Source organism: Schistocerca gregaria, chromosome 2 (assembly GCF_023897955.1).
Source record: "Schistocerca gregaria isolate iqSchGreg1 chromosome 2, iqSchGreg1.2, whole genome shotgun sequence".
In the NCBI taxonomy this organism is placed as follows: Eukaryota; Metazoa; Arthropoda; class Insecta; order Orthoptera; family Acrididae; genus Schistocerca; species Schistocerca gregaria.
In genome coordinates, this window is record NC_064921.1 from 631446668 (window position 1) to 631468068 (window position 21401).

The 21401-nt window shown below is 40.8% G+C and overlaps 1 protein-coding gene across 1 annotated transcript in view; it reads right to left on the bottom strand.

Moving 5' to 3' along the window:
- Window positions 1-361: 361 nt before the first annotated feature.
- Window positions 362-21401, bottom strand: part of LOC126335905 (ATP-binding cassette sub-family C member 4-like) — a 221127-nt gene continuing 200087 nt past the window's right edge. Inside the window, exons 22-25 of the mRNA XM_049999378.1 lie at window positions 17391-17551; window positions 9586-9715; window positions 1131-1241; window positions 362-1043 (exon numbers count right to left, since the gene is read on the bottom strand). Coding sequence (XP_049855335.1) covers window positions 993-1043; window positions 1131-1241; window positions 9586-9715; window positions 17391-17551 — 453 coding nt within the window. The 3' untranslated portion in view covers window positions 362-992. The remainder of the gene's footprint in view (window positions 1044-1130; window positions 1242-9585; window positions 9716-17390; window positions 17552-21401) is intronic.

The following is a 21401-nucleotide window of genomic DNA, read 5'->3' on the forward strand; positions in this document are numbered from 1 at the left end:
ATATATTTTTATTCGATTCTTTTAAACTATGAATTTAAACTGATAAGATTCACATCAAGCAGTGACATGATAGCTGATTAATGTCCAAAATTCTTGTGTACAGAATTACTACGCTATGCTGTGAAGGTCTTGTCTTCTTTCTTCATCAAGTAAGATAAAAGAGTGATGCTCAAGCACGCAATGGTATTGTGTATAAGTTCAGAAAATACAGATTATAATCCTGTAATTCCACCTCATGCTCACGTATTTATCACCTTTTAGGTAGCGCTATCAGGTAAGTAAATATCCGGTCTTTAAATCTTGAGTTAGGAATGTTCAATAAATTGAAACATCTTACATAAAAAATTTATTTCAACAGTTTTCTCTTCAAGATCGATAGTCATACAAAGCATTCTTCATTGTTCATAAAACATTCTACAGTTCTTGATTTCATTTGCTTTTATTTTTCGTGGCATATCGATCTAGCAGCTAGAACGTAATGGTGTCAAAATTTGTCTCCCTTGTTTTCCTAAAGTACATAAATGAACGGTAACCGGAGAATTAAAGGTAACAGAAATGCATATATTTCTCAGAAAAAATTTAAACCTGAGAATGACCTTCGCCCTATTTAAGGTATCCTCATGTCTATTAGAAAGGTTCCTCCAAACAAAGTAACAAAAATTAAATCTGATACAGGTACATGAAATCTAGTTCTTTGACTGAGATGTAACAATGTGAGAGAGCTGACAAGGATTTTGAAATTGTTGGCGGATCTCTACTAAACATACAGGAAGCAGTTCTCTGCCTATCAACTATGTTCTAAAATTGCTTGTAAATGTAGCACAGCTGCCAACTAAGTATTCGAAACACAAGGCGCTTCCATAACGATAGTACGCAAAGTAATACATATTTAGTGGCTGGTATTTATATTCTTTCATACGCATTAAAATATAAAAGAGAACAACTAAAAAGGAGTTGTCAGATAAGCACGTAGAACGTGTGTCCTTCAATGATCATAGCTTCGTGATTTGTTCTTTTTTTAACCCATGTAACTCCTCATAGCTCTGGAAAAATGAGAAAGTGATTTATTACTTCTAAATTCATCAACGTTATGCGTTACAATTTGAAAATTTAGCTTAAAGAGTACACACCTGTTTTGCTACATTCCTTAATTGTTCTGCCATTGCCTGACCCGTCTCCTCCACAAGTTTAGACAGGAATCCATTAGGGTTTGTCAGCAGAATATGAGGATGATCATTTTCCTGGAAAAAGAAACCGTTGCTGTACTGCTGGATATTTATGTAGGAACTTTGCTTAACACGACGCATATGAAAACTAATATACACTAAGAGTACCACTGGACCATGTACAAAAATACATAAATATAATTGTAAAATTACAAGTTTTAATTGTGTTGCTTGACTGCTCAGTATATGCCCGCATATATATCGTAAAATCTGTCTTCATTCCTAGTCGTTTCTCCGGTCTTCTCTGGCAACTGGCGTGACTAGTGTGACTTGCACTCCTGAAAATGCTTGGTGTGTACGGGGAAGCTACACCTTGTTGGAGATTCCACATAAAACTACTGGTTGCCGCTAAACTGCCAGGAAAAAGGATGGATACCGAGGTCAGAGAAGACGAACCACTGGCCCATTTGTAAAAAGCCTAGGAGAGCAGTCGGCCACGTTGAAGGAAGCGATCCGGGAAATTGCCTGAAATGGTTTCGGTAAACCACGGGAACCTAACTCAAAAAGACTCGACGCTGATTGGAGCCGTGTAAAGCACACTGTGAGGACTCCCTGCAGTTATTTAACACTTGTCGAAAGATTGGGAGTAATGTGCTTCCTTGAGGTTTAGGAAATTTGATATCATCACGGGTACTACATCTTTTCTTTAATTCGAAATATACGATCCTGTTAGTGTTATGTTGAATTCGTGATCGAAGACATTGGAGATACTACTTGTTAGTTTTATGGTTGGTATCCTTTACATATATACTTGTCTATTCACATAAAAATAGTACACTACCTGTAACAACTGAAGAGTAAATACGTGTATGAACTGCCAAAAACATCGCTGCCTTCCACGCTTTGAGAAGCTGCTGGTAAGAGTAATCCTGAAAGGTGGTACGCTGTGACTACACGTAAATAACGAATCTAATGAAACGACCAGATTTTGCACTTAATACATGTAACTACCTTACATAAGCTATATTCCAGTGTCAAATTCGTGTTCCAATTTCCACAATACTTAGATAACAATACAGAAATAACAAAATTAGAATCATGTGAATGACACGAAAATCATGTCTCACACACAAACATACAGTACATATCTTACTGTTTTTGCCACAGGAAACATATTTTCAACCAATCAAAAAGGCAAAGTGAAAGCAACAGAAAAAGGAAACAAGACTATTAAATCTGAAGACTCTAAAGGTAGTCTCTCGAAGTGTGACGGGGCCGTTTTGCTCATTTCTGGTTTCCTCTAGGTATCACTAGTTGGTTAGATTTTCGATCTAGCGTGAAGCACCTCAGTGTAGGGACAACTGGTCTTAAAAAGACATACTTAGTTGCATTAAAAACCGATTTAATTTACGCAGTCAGTCAGCTTAAAGACCAATGTACGCTGACTTCCAAATGCATAGCGTGTCGAGAAGAACTGGGTATGCACAAAAAGCAAACAAAATAGCCAGTGACGTAAAGCATAAGAGTTTTGGCACACAGTCACATCTGTTTTCTGAGAACCGGTTCGGCAAATGGGGTACTAGAGGCAAATATAGTACTGACACTGTTTGCATTAAATTTATAGGTCCCATTTGTGGCATGAGTGAACATATTCTTCGAAAGAACACGGAGACGCGATGAGCTCTAGCAAACCAAAGCATTTTCCACAATGCACATTACTGGAAGGGACTGGGAGAGCGGGGGGGTTTCTCTGTGACCACTCAAAAAATGTTACAAGAAACAAAATCTGTTAATTGTTGTCATATTAACAATTTACTTTGTAGAGAGCTACTAAGTATAAACCTGAAAATATCTTTTAACATACTACTGGCAATAGCGCGTTTTCAATAACGTGTACTACACCCACAAAAAATGTAAAGATGCAAATTTCGTTAAGTGTTGTTGACTTTTACTCATAAAAAAACTTTTTAAGCAGATATTTTGTTTAACTATTGTGCTAAACTGAAAATATTCAATATGTCATTCATTGTGGAAAGTGTTATTTACTACCAAGACTTAAATTTTTGTGTCAGGTTTAACTGAAAATGTATAATCATTATGGAATCTGGTAGAAGAATTACTTAAAAACAATAAATACTTTTTCAGAATTTGAAAATATTAAGTAACTGGCTAAAAGACAATATTTTGAAAAGATGGAGTCCCTAGCAAAACTATGATTTGGTAGTTTTTGTGCAGTACATAAACGACTTCTTAAATGGTAGAGGAAATGGTGGGGAAAGAAACGTAAATGAATGTGTAAGAGAGAAACTGGGAACCAACGACTTCTCTTTATTTTTTGTTAGTTTCTTTTGCATATAACTAGAACCGCGCATCGTTCATGGTCAGTCCAATGTATTTAACATTCTTACAAAATATAGATTGCATTTTATAAGTAAAAAACAGCTGGCTACTCATGTAACTTCTGCGCTTTCATATAAACAGACAATTACTTTTGACACTAGTACAGTTTGTATCCACGAACACAAAAATTCTGTGTGTTTAGTGTTTTTATTTTGTACATAAGAAAACGTTCTTCATCATGATCAGAGCCAAGAGTATCCTGTTATAATTGAAAAGTCCATAAGTTGTTTAGTAATAAGAAAAAAGTGTTATACATAAACTAGACGAAGTATTAAAGCGATTTTTAATATGTTTTTGTTTTGCATTTTTAAATTTTACCATTTTTGAGGAAATTGCGTTTTTTTTTCATTTGTACTACAATATCCCTTTGTTCCACGTTAGAAAACAACAGTTTTCGAATGAAACTGAATTAGACGACGACAGTTTCAATTCTGCTGTAGGTACTGTTTTAGGGAAACAGATAAAAGGATAACTACATGGTTCAAATGGCTCTGAGCACTATGGGACTTAACATCTGAGGTCATCAGTCCCCTAGAACTTATAACTACTTAAACCTAACTAACCTAAGGACATCACACACATCCTTGCCCGAGGACTTGCCCCAGACTGTAGCGCCTAGAACCGCTCGGCCACCCCGGCTGGCAAGGATAACTATGCAGAACAAAATGCGCCATAGGTTACCAGTAGTTTGTATATCCACACTCAGTTTTTAGTACGTCAACAAAATAATCGAAATGTGGCAATGACCAGTAGGTGTACAATACATATAACGGACAGGTAATGCGGATACTACCTTAACTGACCAAAGCTACTGGGAAAACTGCCGTAGTCTACTCTTACTCATGGTAGTCTACGGTAGTTTTACAGCTCTAGGTAAATCATGTACCTGCCGAATAGTTTACTCATTCTCTTGTGTACTCTCTCAGTGGAATGTTCGCTGTACTGGACACTGTCTGTTGACGACTTTTGGTTCAATTTCCGTCTACATATGGACTTTAACATTGGACAGCTATTCTCTCTCTCTCTCTCTCTCTCTCTCTCTCTCTCTCTCTCTCTCTCTCTCTCTCTCTCTCTCTGTGTGTGTGTGTGTGTGTGTGTGTGTGTGTGTGTGTGTGTGTGTGTGTGTGTGTGTGTGTGCGCGCGTGTGACATCTAACTTATTCGTTATTATCTTTATTCTGTGTTCTTGAAGGTAATAACGTATTATATAAATTGGAGGTGCAGGTGTAGAAGAAAGACAAGAAGGAAGGAATTTATTATATCAGGTGCATCAGGAGATTATGTGGAGTCAGCGGCTATAAGTGAAAATGCGTGCCGGACCGGGATTCGAACCCATGATTTCCTGCTTACTAGGCAGTTACGTTAACCACAGCGCCACCTGGACGCAGTTTTAGTCGCAGCTGCGCTATTTGGGTACGCCCCTCGGCCGACCCACATTCCCACCTAGTGCCACCTATCTGCTGTTCCTGTCTATGTCTCCCTTGTTCGCTACTTTGATATTCCTGCAGGAGGTCGAACGTGATTGCGCCTTAGCACTGAAAGTGTCAGATTCATAGCCCACCAAGGGGAATTAGTTACGTGTATGTATATCAGTGTAATAAGACAAACGAACTGTGCTTGTACTTGCAGACTACTATACTGGCGACAACTCTACTAAAATTCTCAGTGCATCAATACAATCGACAACGTGGATGCAGAATTCTGAAACAGTGGCTCTGTTGTGTACATAGTTCCGCGTAGTCAGTGTGTACAAAACTTTCCCACTAGAGCGCACCCTGCTAAGCACAACAGCGCAGGCGCAGCGCTCAACCGTCTCCACACTAGGAAATGGCGCTGCCTTAGAGACAGACCAAATTCTGCTTTCGCCGATCCGCGTATTAATATGTAACACAGCCAATGAGATTGCTGCCAATGTGGAACCTTTTCTCCTCACGGATCATACTCGCGCTGTGATACATGAACGCGCGAGGTATTATAATGAGTGTACAGACCTCCAATTAGTCAGTCTGCATTAGTCTGTACGAGTCTGCATTTATCTGCACCTATCTGTACCAGTCTACATTAGTCTGTACCAGTATATAGTCAAGTTTCAGTCTGCGGCTAATAATATTACCCTATTCCTGTACATAGCCATGAAGATAAATGAATAGACACTTTGTCAAGTATCAGAGATATGTGAGAATAAGATTAACGTACCAAGACCAATGGAACTTCAGTCTGTCAATTGTAAACAGCAGCCAGAATCAAATTACATAATGTCTATACTTTTTATTATTTTAATAAATGTGTATGAAAATTAATCAAGTTTTGTTTATAGTTGGTCACCGTCAATCTGCTGCTACTCTAAGCGTGCAAGTGGCTTTTCTATCGTCTGACCTAACGGCAGAAGATAAACACGCTACGATAAGAGCACGAGACATATTGCTGACACTCGCCTACTTCGTTAGAGCGACAAGTCAAATAATCTGATGGTTTGTGTACCGAAGGTCTTACAGTACACACACCACAGGCTCCAACAACAGAAGAAACAATGAATTCTTGTTCAGCAGTTACTGGACCGATAGAAACAGCAGATTGCCTTACTGAAGCTACATACAACTGCTGCGTTTTCTCTCAGGACTGAGATGGCTTTGGCAGATCCACCACTTCCCTCCCTTCTGAATGGCGTTGAGGATTGGGAAACATACTTACGACGATCTACTATCAGTTCACGGCCTGCAAAGTAAGAGATTCAGATGGTGAGCGTCATTTTTTGTCATGTTCTTCGCATAGTGTGTTGGGTTTGCTCCGTCAATTGTCCCTCACCAAAGATCCTGATAGTTCTTCTAATGTTGAACTTCGTAATCTGATGTCGGATCATTATGGGTGTCAATGCCATGTGGTATTTGGTGAATTTAAATTTCACCGGTGTTATAAACAACCATCGGACACCTACAGTGACAAGGTCACTGACCGTCGGCATCTTGGTCGTCGTTGTGCATTTGTGTGTTCCAAAGAACCATGTCGAGTACCGTATGCTGTCTCGTAGATTCAGGACTTGCTTCCCCATTTTTCGCTTGACAAGGAAGCACGCTTCCAGGCTTCACGGCGTTCTCAGACAAAGTCCTTAAAACTGTTCAGGCATTCGAATTTACACGGGAAACCGAGAGCCACGGGAGGTTCGGTCCAGTTCGTTCCTCATCATCACATTTGAAGTAACAAAACCGAAGAAACTGATTCTTGAAAACATACCCTTATATATTGAATGCTGCAGAACGCACTTGGCTTGCATTAATAAAACGTATCGGAATGTTACAAATGCGGAGAGGAAAACAAATATTTGCTCATAGCAGGAGACAACCCTACTTCTTTTCACTTCCTAACTCCGCCCCTAACCCCGGACCACGGTGAGCACGTGCAACATAGAATAATGTTATCGTTCATGTTAGGGTCACCAGAAGGCTTAAACCGGCTGCTGTGGCCGAACGGTTCGCGGCCCTTCAACCCGGTACAGCGCTGCTGCTACTGTCGCAAGTTCGAATCCTGCCTCGGGCAGGATGTGTGTGGTGTCCTTCGGTTAGTTAGGTTTAAGTAGTTCTGAGTCTAGGGGTCTGATGACCTCAGATGTTAAGGCCCATAGTGCTTAGAGCCATTTTTGAACCGAAGGCTTACTGCCGAAGTTTTGGTAACTGGAATTTTATTATAACAAATCCTACCAAGAGTGACGTGTTTGTGATAAATTTTCAGTGTTCTGTTGCCTTAAAAGATACAAATTATAATATGACAACAGCGAAATACGACGAAATCCAATATGGCGACTCCCGAGTTCCGCGCAAGCCGGGAGTGTCGCTAACTTCTTCCATTGGTTCACCTTTCATATCACGCGAACTGACACTGCAGCGCTGTCGGCGTGGAAAAACTGAGGCGGGGCTCAGTGTGAGATGGAAGCATTACAGATGAGGACAGAGACAGATATGACCCAGCATATGAAGTATTCTCCACCCTTTGTGGGCAATAGTGGCAACACCTCAGCTATAACTCAGCAATTACCTGCAACATTGTCTGCGCATACCGCAATATCCCTGTGTGTTGTACCCACATTGCAGCAATGTTGATGGCAATACTAGTGCTATCACAAATTGTCGGTAAATGTAGCAACTGTAAACACACTTTCAATGCAAGTAATATGTAACTGTATTATACTGTTATATACCCTTTACTGACTAATCACTACTCACTATAGATATAGTGGCTTAGGGAGAAATGAAAGCCTTTAAACATTACTGACATGGATCAGTTTCCTTTTGATCTCATAACTTTACTTGTGTCTGATAATCGCTAGGACTGATAACAAACCATATTGTGGAACTGCTTCCACTGCCAACTTTTGTTTGTATGTAAAAGTAATGTCCCTCTTGATTCATTATTTCTTAAATTCTATTGTCTCGACCCAAAAGTTAATTTTGCTTCATTTATACTCTTTCATTCACGTACAGACATTCTTGTTGTCTTGGATAAAAGGTTCTTGGTAAAGTTGCTGTATCCAATTCAGATAAAATCGCAAGCTTTTGATGACTACCTGAATTATTGTCGTCAGCGGCTATGTCTGATTTGTCGGGAATCAGGCGAAAGTCCTACTTTTACGCCAAAAGTTGGCGTACGATTGGCTTGATGACACCATAGTGACATCACGGAAATGGCGCCTCCCAAGATTGCGTCCTCTGTGCCCATTGATTATGTCTGCGCACTTTATCCAACGTCGCTTGCAGCGCCATCACGCCTATCGAAAGCTGAGCTACAAAAAGTACAAGCTCTTTCTTTACCAAGTACACTCTTCCATGCATTGTTAAGTGTGTTACCGGTGTCTCTGTTCAAGTTTCTATCACAGAATCTAATTTACATCTTTCTTCCAATCACAGAATCCCAATAGTTCGAAGCGTGAGCCGAAATTACCAAATGTCTAACATAATCTCGTGTTTATTTAACACGCTGCGCGCTGCAGCCGTTGATCTTTTTTAATTCCTGTACTTCATGTAACGCTAATATTCAACACAGCGATCGACAACAATCCGTATAGACTGATCCATGTAACTGCTGTCACACAGACAAGGGATATTATAAAGCCCTGGCACTCTTAGGCCGGTATTATCTTTAACAGGTCGTAACATTTCCTTGACTTTACTGGATGGGCGAAGCATTGGCCTGATTCCTTGCCTGTTTAAGACTCTACTATCTTAGTAGTCGTTGCGCTGTAGATTGGAAACCGCTCTGTGTATTGGTCCTGCTGACTTTGTTGGTCTAAGTCGCGTTTTGGTTTCCGCGACATAGCGGTCTGAATACCCATTCCTTCTGAACACAATAGTCTGATGATTCAGTTCAGACATGAGGTTCCGCTTGTTCGAAATAGTCTTGTCTCGGTGAAGTAGGGTGTTCAGCATAACTTGGTGAAAGCCGCACCATTGAGATATAGATTTGTGTGCATCGGCTTTCGGCATACAGAATGGCCAAGACGTCCATCTGCTTTCCGCTCGACCAACCCATCTAAGAAAGGTAATTGTCTATCCTTCTCTACCTCCACCTTGAAACATTGTCACCATAACGTAGTCCAGCCAATCAGATGCCATCCTGTGGGCATAGAAGTGGGAACCCCGCCTGTTTCACAACAGTCAAATATAGCCTCTGACGAAAACGAAAAATCTTGTCATCTAGAGGTTCAGGGTTTATCCAGATTTGAGGTAGCATGTTTACCGAGGGTATTTTATTCAAAGACTCCATCGTAAAAGACATCGTTGTCCTCTTCTTGTTGTCTTGACTCATTTCGTACAACATGTGCTGCCATCTCTCTGAGACGGGCTGTTAGAGAACTCTGTCTTCCCAGAGCCTCGTTGATACTCCACAACGTGTGTATTGGTGTCATATGTTCACAAGTACCCTACTCGAAAACCCCTAAACTTCTTGCGACTTTTTGTACTTTCTCCATACACACTTTTCTGTTTTGTAGCGACTGTAGTGACTGCCATAATAACATGAACATATCTTACCATCATAGTTCCAGCATCCATAACGAGTACCTTGTCAGAGTCCATAATGGTATTCAGCCTGTGAGCTATGGTCAGCACTGTACAGTCTTTGAATTTTCGCCGAATTGTTGCCTGAATCAGAGCGTCCGTCCTGAAACATTATAGTTAACATGACTTGTTTTCTGAAAACATGTTATACAGAAATATAAAGTCCACACGATGGTGTTTCGACACACATTTACTTTCTATATTTACCTGATATTTGGACAAATTAAATTTTTTCAAGAATGTTTGCCAGTTTATATCGAAAGTTTGAAATGGTTCAAATGGCTCTGAGCACTATGGGACTTAACATCTATGGTCATCAGTCCCCTAGAACTTAGAACCACTTAAACCTAACTAACCTAAGGACATCACACAACACCCAGCCATCACGAGGCAGAGAAAATCCCTGACCCCGCCGGGAATCGAACCCGGGAACCCGGGCGTGGAAGCGAGAACGCTACCGCATATCAAAAGGAATTTAAATATTTTACTATAATTAAAGAAATATTTTTGTAGCGTGGCACGTGTTACAGCTGCCAGTTTAAGATTTTAACACACTAAACTCTCGCTAATTTGGCCCTCAGTAGTCCGGCCTTTCAGTAATAGAGTCTCTGGTCGCTCAAGCAGAAATGATACACAAAACGTTTGACTATCGCGCGCAACAATGTTGTTAGTTAATTACAATGTTGAACAACAGAATAAGCATTTTAAATTGCTACTTTCTCTAAGTTCAGTGTCATGGCTTCTAGAAGGAAACACGTTAAACTAGATATCAGCAGAAACTCGAAATTTTAGAGAAGCTGAATTGAAGTTCATCGAAACTGTTGGGTACAATGTTGGACGAGCAACAACTATTCAAATGTTCAAATGTGTGTCAAATCTTATGGGACTTAACTGCTAAGGTCGTCAGTCCCTAATCTTACACACTACTTAACCTAAATTATCCTAAGGACAAATAAACACAACCCATGCCCGAGGAAGGACTCGAACCTCCGCCAGGACCAGCCGCACAGTCATGACTGGAGCCACCGAGACCTCTCGGCTAATCCCGCGCGGCCAACAACTATTCGTAACATCAGAAAGAAACTAGTTTCTCGACTATAACCAACCCAAACGGAGATCGAAATGAGAAAACGGATGTTAATGTGAAAGACAGCATGTAGGATTGTGCATAGGTCTTTATCGTTAGTTCGTACAAGAACGCGGTAAAGGAATTCAAGTCAGTGGCCCAATAATAAAATGAAAAGCAACTGAATTTTCTAAACAACTTGTAACTTGTTTGCAATAAATAAGGGTTGTCTACGAAACTGGAAAAGTCGGCATACCTTGCGGCAGCTGACAAAATTTCGTACACTTTCAATAGTCCAACACTTCTTCCAATACGGCACCCATATGTGCAACGAGTAGCGGGATTATCGCGAGCTTAGTGTATTAGAGTCAAACTGTTTACTGCTTAATATATTACTTCAAAACCTTTATGAAGGATATGGTTTCTGGTTCAAAATGAAGTACCTACTTGTGTTTAATAAACATCGCCAAAAATGAGCAATGACACGGAAGTTTATTGTAGTCAAAGACCACATAACAGCTGTATATCTCAAACTCTTTCAACTGAACAGTCATCCCCAAAAGCCCATCGCATTGGTCTCCGTCTGTGACTCAGCCATAACGCACTTCTGGCCAAAAGTATCTGGACGCATGTAAGTGAACATTAATGTAAGCTGTGCCCATCCTGCGCCTTTATGATAGCTTGAACGCTACTGGGCACACTTTCAGTGAGGTTTCTGAATGCATGTAGAGGAAGGCAGTCCAGTGTTTGGCAAAAGCCAAAACCTGAAGAGGTAGTGGAGTTGGGCTCTGCATTCTGGGAAGACGTTTCATTCGATTCAGGTCAATACTCTGGGCAGGCCACTCCATCACAGGAATGTTGTTGTCCACAGTTCATTGCCTCACAGATGCAGGGTGCACTGATACAAACTGTCATCGTCTCCGAACTGCTCCATTACTGTCCGCAGTACATAATACTGCAAAGTGTATTAACATCCTTGTGCATTTAGAGCCTACTTGAATGCTATAATGTGACCACGCCGTAATAACGAAAAACACCCCGGTACCTAACACAGAACACCACCTTCTCTGTATTTCACTATTGGCACTGCACACGATAGCAGCAACGTTCTCCAGGTATTCGCCAAACACAAACCCTTCCATCGGATTGGCACAAGGTATAACTTGATTCATTACTCATTTCCAGTCATCCACTGTCGAGTAGTGTCGTTGTTCACAACGCGTCAAGTGTCGTTTATCACTGGCTACAGAAAGGCGTGGTTAGTGAGGAGCTGCTCGGCGACTGCGCCACACTCATTTTAGCCATCTGGGCTCAGTCATTGTGCCAGGTGGATTGCTGGTAGCGCCTTGGAACTCACACATGATTCCTTCCGCTGATTTCATGCGATGTTTTGAAACCACCCTCCGCCATGAGCGACGGTCCTTGGCCGTCAGCAGGTGAGGTCTGGCTGGTCTTGTTGTAGCTGTTGTTGTTCCTTCTCGTTTCGAGTTCACAATCACATCACCAAAAGTCGACGTGGGCAGTTTTAGAAGCTTGAAGACAAAAAGTTTTGTGGAAAATTTTTGGATTTCTGTATTTCGTTTATTTAGCAGTTTCGATGATACGTTCCATTTACACGGTTAACACACTTTTATGAGGCAGTAACAGATTAACTTTTGAGAACTTCAGCAACTATCAATAGATAGTACAGGCATTTCATCAATTCCGGATTTCAATAATTAGCTACATGATACTTCAAATCACTGTAAATTTTTAAAAAGCCTCAATATTACTAGCTTTCCTCAGTTCCAAAAAGGACAAGTTAAGGTAGACGTTAAAATGTTTTCTATACACTTTATAGTATAAAAGTACTAATTATGGGTACTCTAAATTTACCTAACACGTTTTCACGACAAGAAAGTCGTCTTTTTTTCTAAGATTCTCATTGATTTTCGTGAACATTTGTTACACTTTGGCACAGGCTATGGCGTACTGGTTCGATCCGAGCAATGCGTCTCTGAATTCTTTCAGTGTTCACGGTCGTACCATCTTGACCAGACCGTACCGGTGTGCTAGAACACTGCAACACCCTGCAAATGACATCAAAAGGTGGTAAAATCTAAAATATGCGTCATGTTGGCGTTAAAATGTTGCTAAATTCGAAAGGGACATTCAAACTGGTAAAATTCAATAGAATTTTCGTTAACCAGGTGCCATTTCTAATCACTGTCGATCAAACCAAAAGTTAAGTCTAATGTGGAGTCGCACTGAGGGTCGACTTGCCTGACAAGGAACCCCTTGAATGCGAGGCCGATAATTCAGTCTTTAGTAAGGCTCATTAGAAACTGCAGTGTTAACAATCACGACAGGAAAACTATTAGCTGCTAACCACTCACCATGTGCAACTGGAGGGCGACAGAAAATGAGTGTCCGATAGGTGCAGGCATCCACCTTCCATGGGGCTACACTTCACAAAACGGGCGTCGTCGACATTCAAGAAATATTCAATACAAACGATTAACTTGTACGGTGAACACCGAATGAAAAATGGCACGCCGCACTGATCACAAAGGTTCGCATCATCAAGATCGAAGGCGAACTCTTTGTGAGACACCGAGAAGGACGTTAGCCAGGTATCTACTCCTAAAGGACACACACACAATCATATTTGTGTAAAGGGGTGATGAGAAGTGATGGAATGTGATTACATGCGACCGAATGCGAAACAATCTGTCGTGGAGCTTATCGTGAAACTGGCTGTCCTTTAAGGTGTAGCTGCAGATAGTGCGATAATCTGTTTTGTAGGGACGGAGAAAACAAACATTCAGAAGATGAATTTGTCCAGTGGTTCCAGGTAGTATGAATTGCATTGTCACGCTTCTCAGGAGAGATAATTTACTCTAAAGAAGTATGATTTTTATGCGCAGACCATGAATCAAATTATTTTGACTAGGTATTCCCAAAAGCAGTGCTCATACCATATTAATTTGTAGTTCTCTTACAAGCCCATTTTCCCAATTTTGCTTGCTGTGGCGTAAATATTCCCTACTGCCCTAACAAGATCACGCTCACAAGAAAATATCTTAGGGGCAGAGCTCGTCCAACTTCATGCAGCACAATAAATAACTTTCCAGCCAATTTACCATCCAGATTAACAGTCGGCATAATTGCAGACGAATGCCTTAAAGCATTGAGTTAGTTGATCGTGATACTACTCTCTAGGTACCTCTAATTTCCAAGGTTCCTTTCATCTGCATTTTCTTTACAAATCGGGTTTGGTCGGAGTTGAAAACAGTCCTTACTTATCGATAAGGTAAGTTTATGTCATCTGCATATTTTAGGACCGATTCCGCAGTTTCCATCGTCAGGTTGACGCTTTGTTTGAAATTTCGTTATCTATATATATATATATATATATATATATATATATATATATATATTACTACGCTGCAGCTGATATTCTATGTACGTAATTATGTTTAGTACCCGCTTCTTGGACAGCAAGTGTCCTTTAGTACGTTTCACTGCAGACGGGATTTGTGTCTGCCTGTACAGCAAGGACAATGGACTACCTGTTCCAGTACCATTTTTCACCTCATACACTGTATCTTCATTGTTATACCACTCAAGTACACTGACCGCATAGTCGAGCGAGTACCACACTATATGTTCCACTGACTCATCTTGCGGAAACGCTGATATTTCATCTGCCACTTCTTTCTCACTCTGTAAAATTTCTTGGGTTTCTTTCCGACTAAATGTCAGTTTCGCCAACAGTTGTAGATATAATATAAAGTTTTCTTTGCTTATCGTTGCCATTGCTCTGCTTTGTATCAACAACACCGATAGTACTGTAGCCCTGTCGTGACTTAGTGGTTGACTAAGGATTTCAACTACGCTCCGTGGCCTCATGCTGTGCTCACCACTGGATACCTCCTCTCACGCCCCCTGTTGCCGTTAGCAGCTAGTATTATGGCTGCATGACAGACAATATGCGGGACGTCCAATGCCGTAACTACCATTGGCCTTTTGCGACCTCGCACTCAAGGGGTTCCTTGTGAGAGTTGAACCCAAAATTATGATGAAAATTAATCGGAATAATTCAGAAAACAAGAACATCCTTAGTAAATGGTCTCAGGGTCATTTTGAGTGGACTGCCTGGGCAGACACTGCACGTGTGGGTTATCCTTGAATCGTCGATTTTACCAGAGTCGTAAGTTAGCTGTCGGTGATTGCGGCAAGTGGATTTCAACGACAGACAGGCTTGAGCGGCGGATGTTTGAAGCAGCGACTCCCTCTTGCTTCTCTGTGAGGGGCTCCAGGGGCGCGTGATACTGACAGGGGCCGGCCGTGAATGGTCTCCAATCCTTTGCTTAGTGTGGGACGATCAGAGTGGCTGTCTTGTGGCAGTCGCTACCTTGGATGAGGGTTGGGTGGACGTACAACACAGGCAGCATGTAAGTAACTAGAGTCAAAATTCGAACAGTTGTTGGGAATTACACTGTCAAAGCAGCATCATGTGAGAAATGGAAGACTGGCTTCAGACAAGGCGCAGAATAAAAAAGTCGAATGTCCGTGGCATCAGCAGTGCACTGTATATGAAATCAGGCTGTCACTGGAAAGGGACTCAGAATGTCGTGTACCAAGTGAAAGTTAACAAGAATCAGATTGGTAGCAAAGGCAGGCGCAGAGAAAATCTTGACTAACAAATGTTGAGGCAAAGTTCCAGCACGAGTCAGTTAATAATCAAAGTGAAGGCTCGTAGTCGCATTGTCAAGCAGCAAGAAATATCAGAGCCAACAGCGGCAAGATAGTTTAAGCGCTCCAGAAGAAGCAGCAGATGAGGAGAATAAAACTGCTCCAACTCCAAGTTCATGGTTTTATTCGTCGTATCCCGTCTCTTGTGCTGTCAGGGCGCTGGAGCTACGACCCACGCCTTCTCATTTGCCGGCGAAATGTTAAAACCAGCGAGCAGAAGATACCTCCTCAACCATAGTGCTCCTCTCGATTCCGAGGTTCAGGACGCTGAATTTCCGTTGCTGTGCAAGCGTACAGGGGATACTTCCCAGAGTTCCGCAGGCTGCCAGCACGTAGGTTGTTCATAAACAAGTTCAACTTTTCGAGCCGGCCGGTGTAGCCGAGCGGTTCTAGGCACTTCAGTCTGGAAATGTGCGACCGCTCCGATCGAAGGTTCGAATCCTGCCTCGGGCATGGATGTGTGTGATGTCCTTAGGTTAGTTAGGTTTATGTAGTTCTAAGTTCTAGGGGACTCATGACCTCAGATTTTAAGTCCCATAGTGCTCAGAGCCATTTGAACCATTTTCTTTTCTCCAACTTTTAGGAGAAAACTCGGGGTGGTATCGCATCTTCGGAGGTGAAACAGTTGTGCTATTCTCGTTCCGAAAGGGCGACAGTCGGTAAGTCCTTTCTGCTACTTTTGAGCCATTCACGACAGGTCCTAGCGGATATGCCATTCTTCGCGGTCCGTCTGCTAAGTCTTCACACCACTTTCCGAAGCAACTCGATCCCGCCAATAAATACATACACGGTTCCTTTTGTGTCGAGTCGGCGCGTCTCAGCAGCGGTTCGTCAGGCTGTTCCATTCATGACAACAGATACACTGCACATTTCCTGACCTCTCCTCCGATCCCTACCACCGATTACAAGTATCCATCCCACTTCATATCAACTCATAGTATTATCCCAGGATGTTTAAACAGGGCACTAATGCTACTGAAGTTTATCACTATTCTGTTATATGTTGGTTGCCGGCATTCTTTCACATGCAAGCTTATTTGAGAGCACTGTTGTTCAATTAACAAAATGCAAATACCTTCTAAGTCGTTCTCCATTTCCGTACAAACAACCGGAAACGAAATTGTCTTGGAGGGAGCAGCGTCAGCAGAAAATAATGTGAGAGCAGTGACTACCTTAATACTGCTAACACACTGCCTCAAAATGAAGTGAAGCGGCCAAAAGGAAGAGAAGTAAACGAAGTGAAATTTCGTACGTTGTGAGGTTCTGTGTTGTTATTTCAGTAATTGCAAAACAGAGTAAAATTTACTAAGAACTTGCCACTATGAGCCCGCTCATTTGTATGGCTTTGCATCATTTCCGGCCTGCATGCACGCGCTGATTGGGTCGGGAGCGATGTCAAAGCCGTTTACTTCCCCTCCAGTATGGTTTCTTTTTACTCTCGCCTAATGCTGGCGGGAATTCTATGGGTGTGCATCGATCAGCAATTTTCAAGTTTTTTTCCTCGTCACTAAAGTGTTGATTCTTTTCGTAAAATTGTGGACAATTTTTACTGCTTTTCTTCATCGTGAGATTGTTGAATGGCGAAAATTGCTACAATTTTAAAGACCTTTCCTCGTCGTCAAAATTGTGGGACTAAGACTGTTATTAAAAACAGAGAGCGGTTGGAGGGTGGAGGGGTAGGGGTATGGGAAAGGAGGATAATGAATAATCCTGAATTCTAGATGCATTCCTACTGTGTCTCGTAAGGGGAGGGAGGTAATAAATCATGTATTGTTCTGGACAATGGGGTAGAATCATAAATCACGTCGAATTCTCTCATATGCGCAGGAGCCTGCTCAGCTAGCGTGTTTGCATATACCCGTAATCCACATGTAAGTTACTGGTTGTAAAATTAAAACACAGCGCATCGTTGTAACAGACATTGTATAGTACGCAAGAGTTCACGATAAAACAAATGTAATTTTGAGTATTTTACCCCGGATCGACGTTGGCGGTGGCCTCGTCAAGCACCAGGATCCTGTTGTTCCTGAGTATGGCCCTCGCCAGGCACAGCAGCTGCCTCTGGCCCACGCTGAAGTTGCTGCCGCCCTCCGTCACCAGGAAGTCCAGTGTCTGTATACTGGACTTGAGCTCCACCTGCGAAATTATCGAAAAAAATTGTGTCAATTATTAATAGGGACCTGTCACGACTTTTCGCTTTAACTCCTCAAAAACGCATCCTATTTTTAACTAGAATGTAGGTCACAAATGCCCCCATTACTATTTAATGTGACGTTCATTATCAGAAAATTAAGAAGCAACTATGCAGTTTTTCTATCCACACACAACAACCATTTCATTATAAATCAGATGACTTCCAGATCGCATTAATGCATTGATGCAGTGACCCTGCCCTAAATCGATCCAGTGCTAATGTCTAATATAGTACTACAGGCTGGTCCTTAGGTATAGAACCACTGTTCTAAAAAATGGATGCAACTCATGGTTTCAAATGGAAAAAGTGTTATGTGGCATATAAGATAGAAAATTACGCGAAAAAGCAGAAGAAGAAAATGATGTCTTTCATTTGAGCGGAGTTTTACATATTCTCGAGGTACGTTTCATACTACCAAGGAATAAAACTGTACAATAAATTACCAAAAGAGATTAAAGAAATTTCAAAAATACACTTATTTAAGAAGGCAGCTAAAAAGTACCTGTTATGCAATACATTTTATACATTGAAGGATTACTTAGATAAAGCAGAGTAGGGGTTTGATAAAAAAATGTTATACAAACAAATAATAATAATAATGATGATTATAAAACATCCAATATTCCACATAACACCTCCACTTTATTATTTTTCTTCTTTTTTCCTTTCTAGAGACACTCTCCCCTCAAGCTATGCATAGCACAATACTAACACCTCTTCCTCTTTCTGAGCTCAACATCTCACTCATTATGAAGGGATGCTGACTCAGTTTTTCAGGATAGCAAATGGGAACTTGCAGTACAGAAGATGGCCCAAGGATCACCTGTGTGTGTGTGTGTGTGTGTGTGTGTGTGTGTGTGTGTGTGTGTGTGTGTGTGTATGTAGTGAGTGAAGTGTTATGAAACAATGTGTGTATAGTGTGTGCAGTGACTGATAGTGAAATATGAGTGAATAGTGTGGCATTACATTATTTAATGAGTTATTTGTAAATAAATTATTGTATACCAGGAGTAAAATCTAATGATTGTCTCTAACTAGAAGTCTGTAAATATATGTGTATACGAATTAGCTTATTGTAAATTGATCTAAGCTTGTAAATACTTTGACATGTCCTATATCCTTGTAAAAAGAGATCTACGGATGAATAAAACTACTACTACTACTACTACTACTACTACTACTACTACTACTACTACTATTTTGTATAGAACAAGGCAAATACTGGTCATAACACAGTATAAAGTGGCTATTTTTTGATGATGGTTTTGGAGGTGTTAATATTTGTAAAGAAAAATGATATATTTGAAGAATTGTGGTTAGAAAAACGGTTGTTAGGCAACAACATCCGTGTCTGCGATGGCAGCACTGTGGAGTCGTAGAACCTTTGACAGTTAGTAGTGGATAGCTGCGGTGTGCGGCAGGCAGGATTTTGTAGAGTGTACAGTGTAATGCATGGAAGCGCTTTTGGAACTACGTGAGTTGCAAATTTATTACGAGTAGGAATGATGACTCAAAATAATGGCTGGATAGCTTTCGGACATAAAAAAGGTTTCGAAACGGAGAACAAGGTATTATTTGACGAGGTAAAAAGTTTATTTTTATTTTTGTGAACTTGTATTGGCGAATACAACAAGAAACCTGCCACCAAATATCAGAAACAAGTTAGAGGAAGAAATTACAATGTTTCAGGTTCATCAAGCAGCGACAATAAACAAGAGGAACCTCCACTTGTCATATCAGATGGCGGTCTCAGAGTGTATGCAGACACGTCTGCGAATTTGGCCAAGAAAAATACGAGGACGTCTATAGTGGGTAGGAATGGGTTAACTATTTCACTTGCTTCAATTGAAACCATATGTTTTGTGAAGCAGTCTCTACTGAAACGAGGAAGTATATTTGTTCTTTTTGTCTGAGAAACTGAATTAATTTCACGTCTCTTTAATTACAGTAGCGCTCAAAATTATTTTGTAGAAAGCATTAGTTACAACTGCGTAAAGATAAGTGTATAAAAGAAAAATCTGTCAGTGAATACGAAAGATGTACGTAATTATAATCCATCTAGTAAAAAATTACATTTCGTTTAAACAAAGTTATCTTACATCAGAATTTTCTGTGATTTCCCTAAATCGTTTCAGGCAAATGCCGGGATGGTTCCTTTGAAAGGGCACGGCCGATTTCCTTCGCAATCCTTCCCTGACCCGAGCTTGAGCTCCGTCTCTAATGACCTCGTTGTCGACGGGACGTTAAACACTAACCACCACCACCACTTACATCAGAACATAAATAACAATCTTTGTGGCTCGAAAGTACTTTGCAGGTCTAAGTATTTGAGAACAAAACAACACCATTTTGGAATCCGAAGAAAAAAATCAGTATTTCGTTGCATATCCATAGGCTTTGATCACAGCTACACATCTATTTGGCAGTGAATCCTCAAGTTTTAGTAATAGGTCAAAGGAGAGTTTTGACCATTCTTCCAGTAAGGCAGCAGCAAACTGATCTTCATCGGAGTACGTTGTACGAAACACTCACCGATCTAATACATCCTAGATGTGTTCAGTTGGATTTAATTCGAATTCTGGCTTTGGCAGCTGCAATGGTTACAAATTTTTATGTGAAAATAACTTGTAAATGACAGGAGGTGTACTTTGAATCAGTGTCGTGTTGACATATCCTTCTATATCCTTCTACTTGTCATATCCTTTCCCCCCAGCGGAGTCAAATTTCTTTCTGAACTGTACAGGAAACGATCCTTTTGCCTCCTGTGTGGACTAGATGACGAACCCCACATCTAGAGAAACGTACCCACATCATGACACTGCCACTATCGTGCTTAATAGACGGTACCTGGTGTTTTCTGTTGTTCCTTTGGTTTTATGGTGGATGTATAAATACAGCACACCATCAGGCGAAAATAGATTATATTTACTTTCATCACTCCATAAAACCTTAGACCATTCTGTAGCTTTCCAGGTTTGATTTTTCTTTCCAAATTACTTCCTTTTTTTTTTTTTTAATGTATGAGTAGTTTAGGTGAGAGTCGTCAACCATTTAAATCACCTTCTACGAGTCGATGTTTCACAGTAGAGACATGTAGGTTCAGTCCACGATCTTGCTCCAGGTCATCCCTGATCTGTCGAGCAAGTTTTCGTGGATCGGCAGCCGACTGCTTACAAGTCATTCTGTCCTCCCTGTCTGTTGTTTTTCGAGAACGCCCTGACCTTGACTTATTGACTACTGTTCTTTCCTGCTTTTGCAGCCGACTTCACACACTTATTAGTTGTTGTGATATGCCATAATGTCTAGTAACGCTAGGCTGAGACTTTCCCTTCTTCAAAATATGGGAAATAGCATGTCTTACATCAACCGAGTATTCGTTGGGTTTTGACATACTTCTTGCTGGTTCTACAAATAAACAAATACTGTTTGAATGCATAAATAACAATAGTTAATGAATACCATGCCAACCAAGCATGTTAAAAACAATTTTTGAGTTGAAAGTATATGCACTTAGAATGTAACTGTATGGCGTAGCTTGTTTACTAGGTATGTAACCACAGTGGCGTGAATCTCTTGATGGGGTGGCACAGTTATATGCGTTGCTCTGTTGTAACTGCATGCACAGAATACTGACAACATAACACCGTAACTACAAAATACTTTTGAGTGCTACTGTAGTTGGCCTGATGTAAATGGGTGCAATAGGGACTAACATTATACAAATAGCTATGAAGAGTATGAGTGAAATGAATAACAGACATTGACTAGGAACCTATTTTGTTACATTAGATT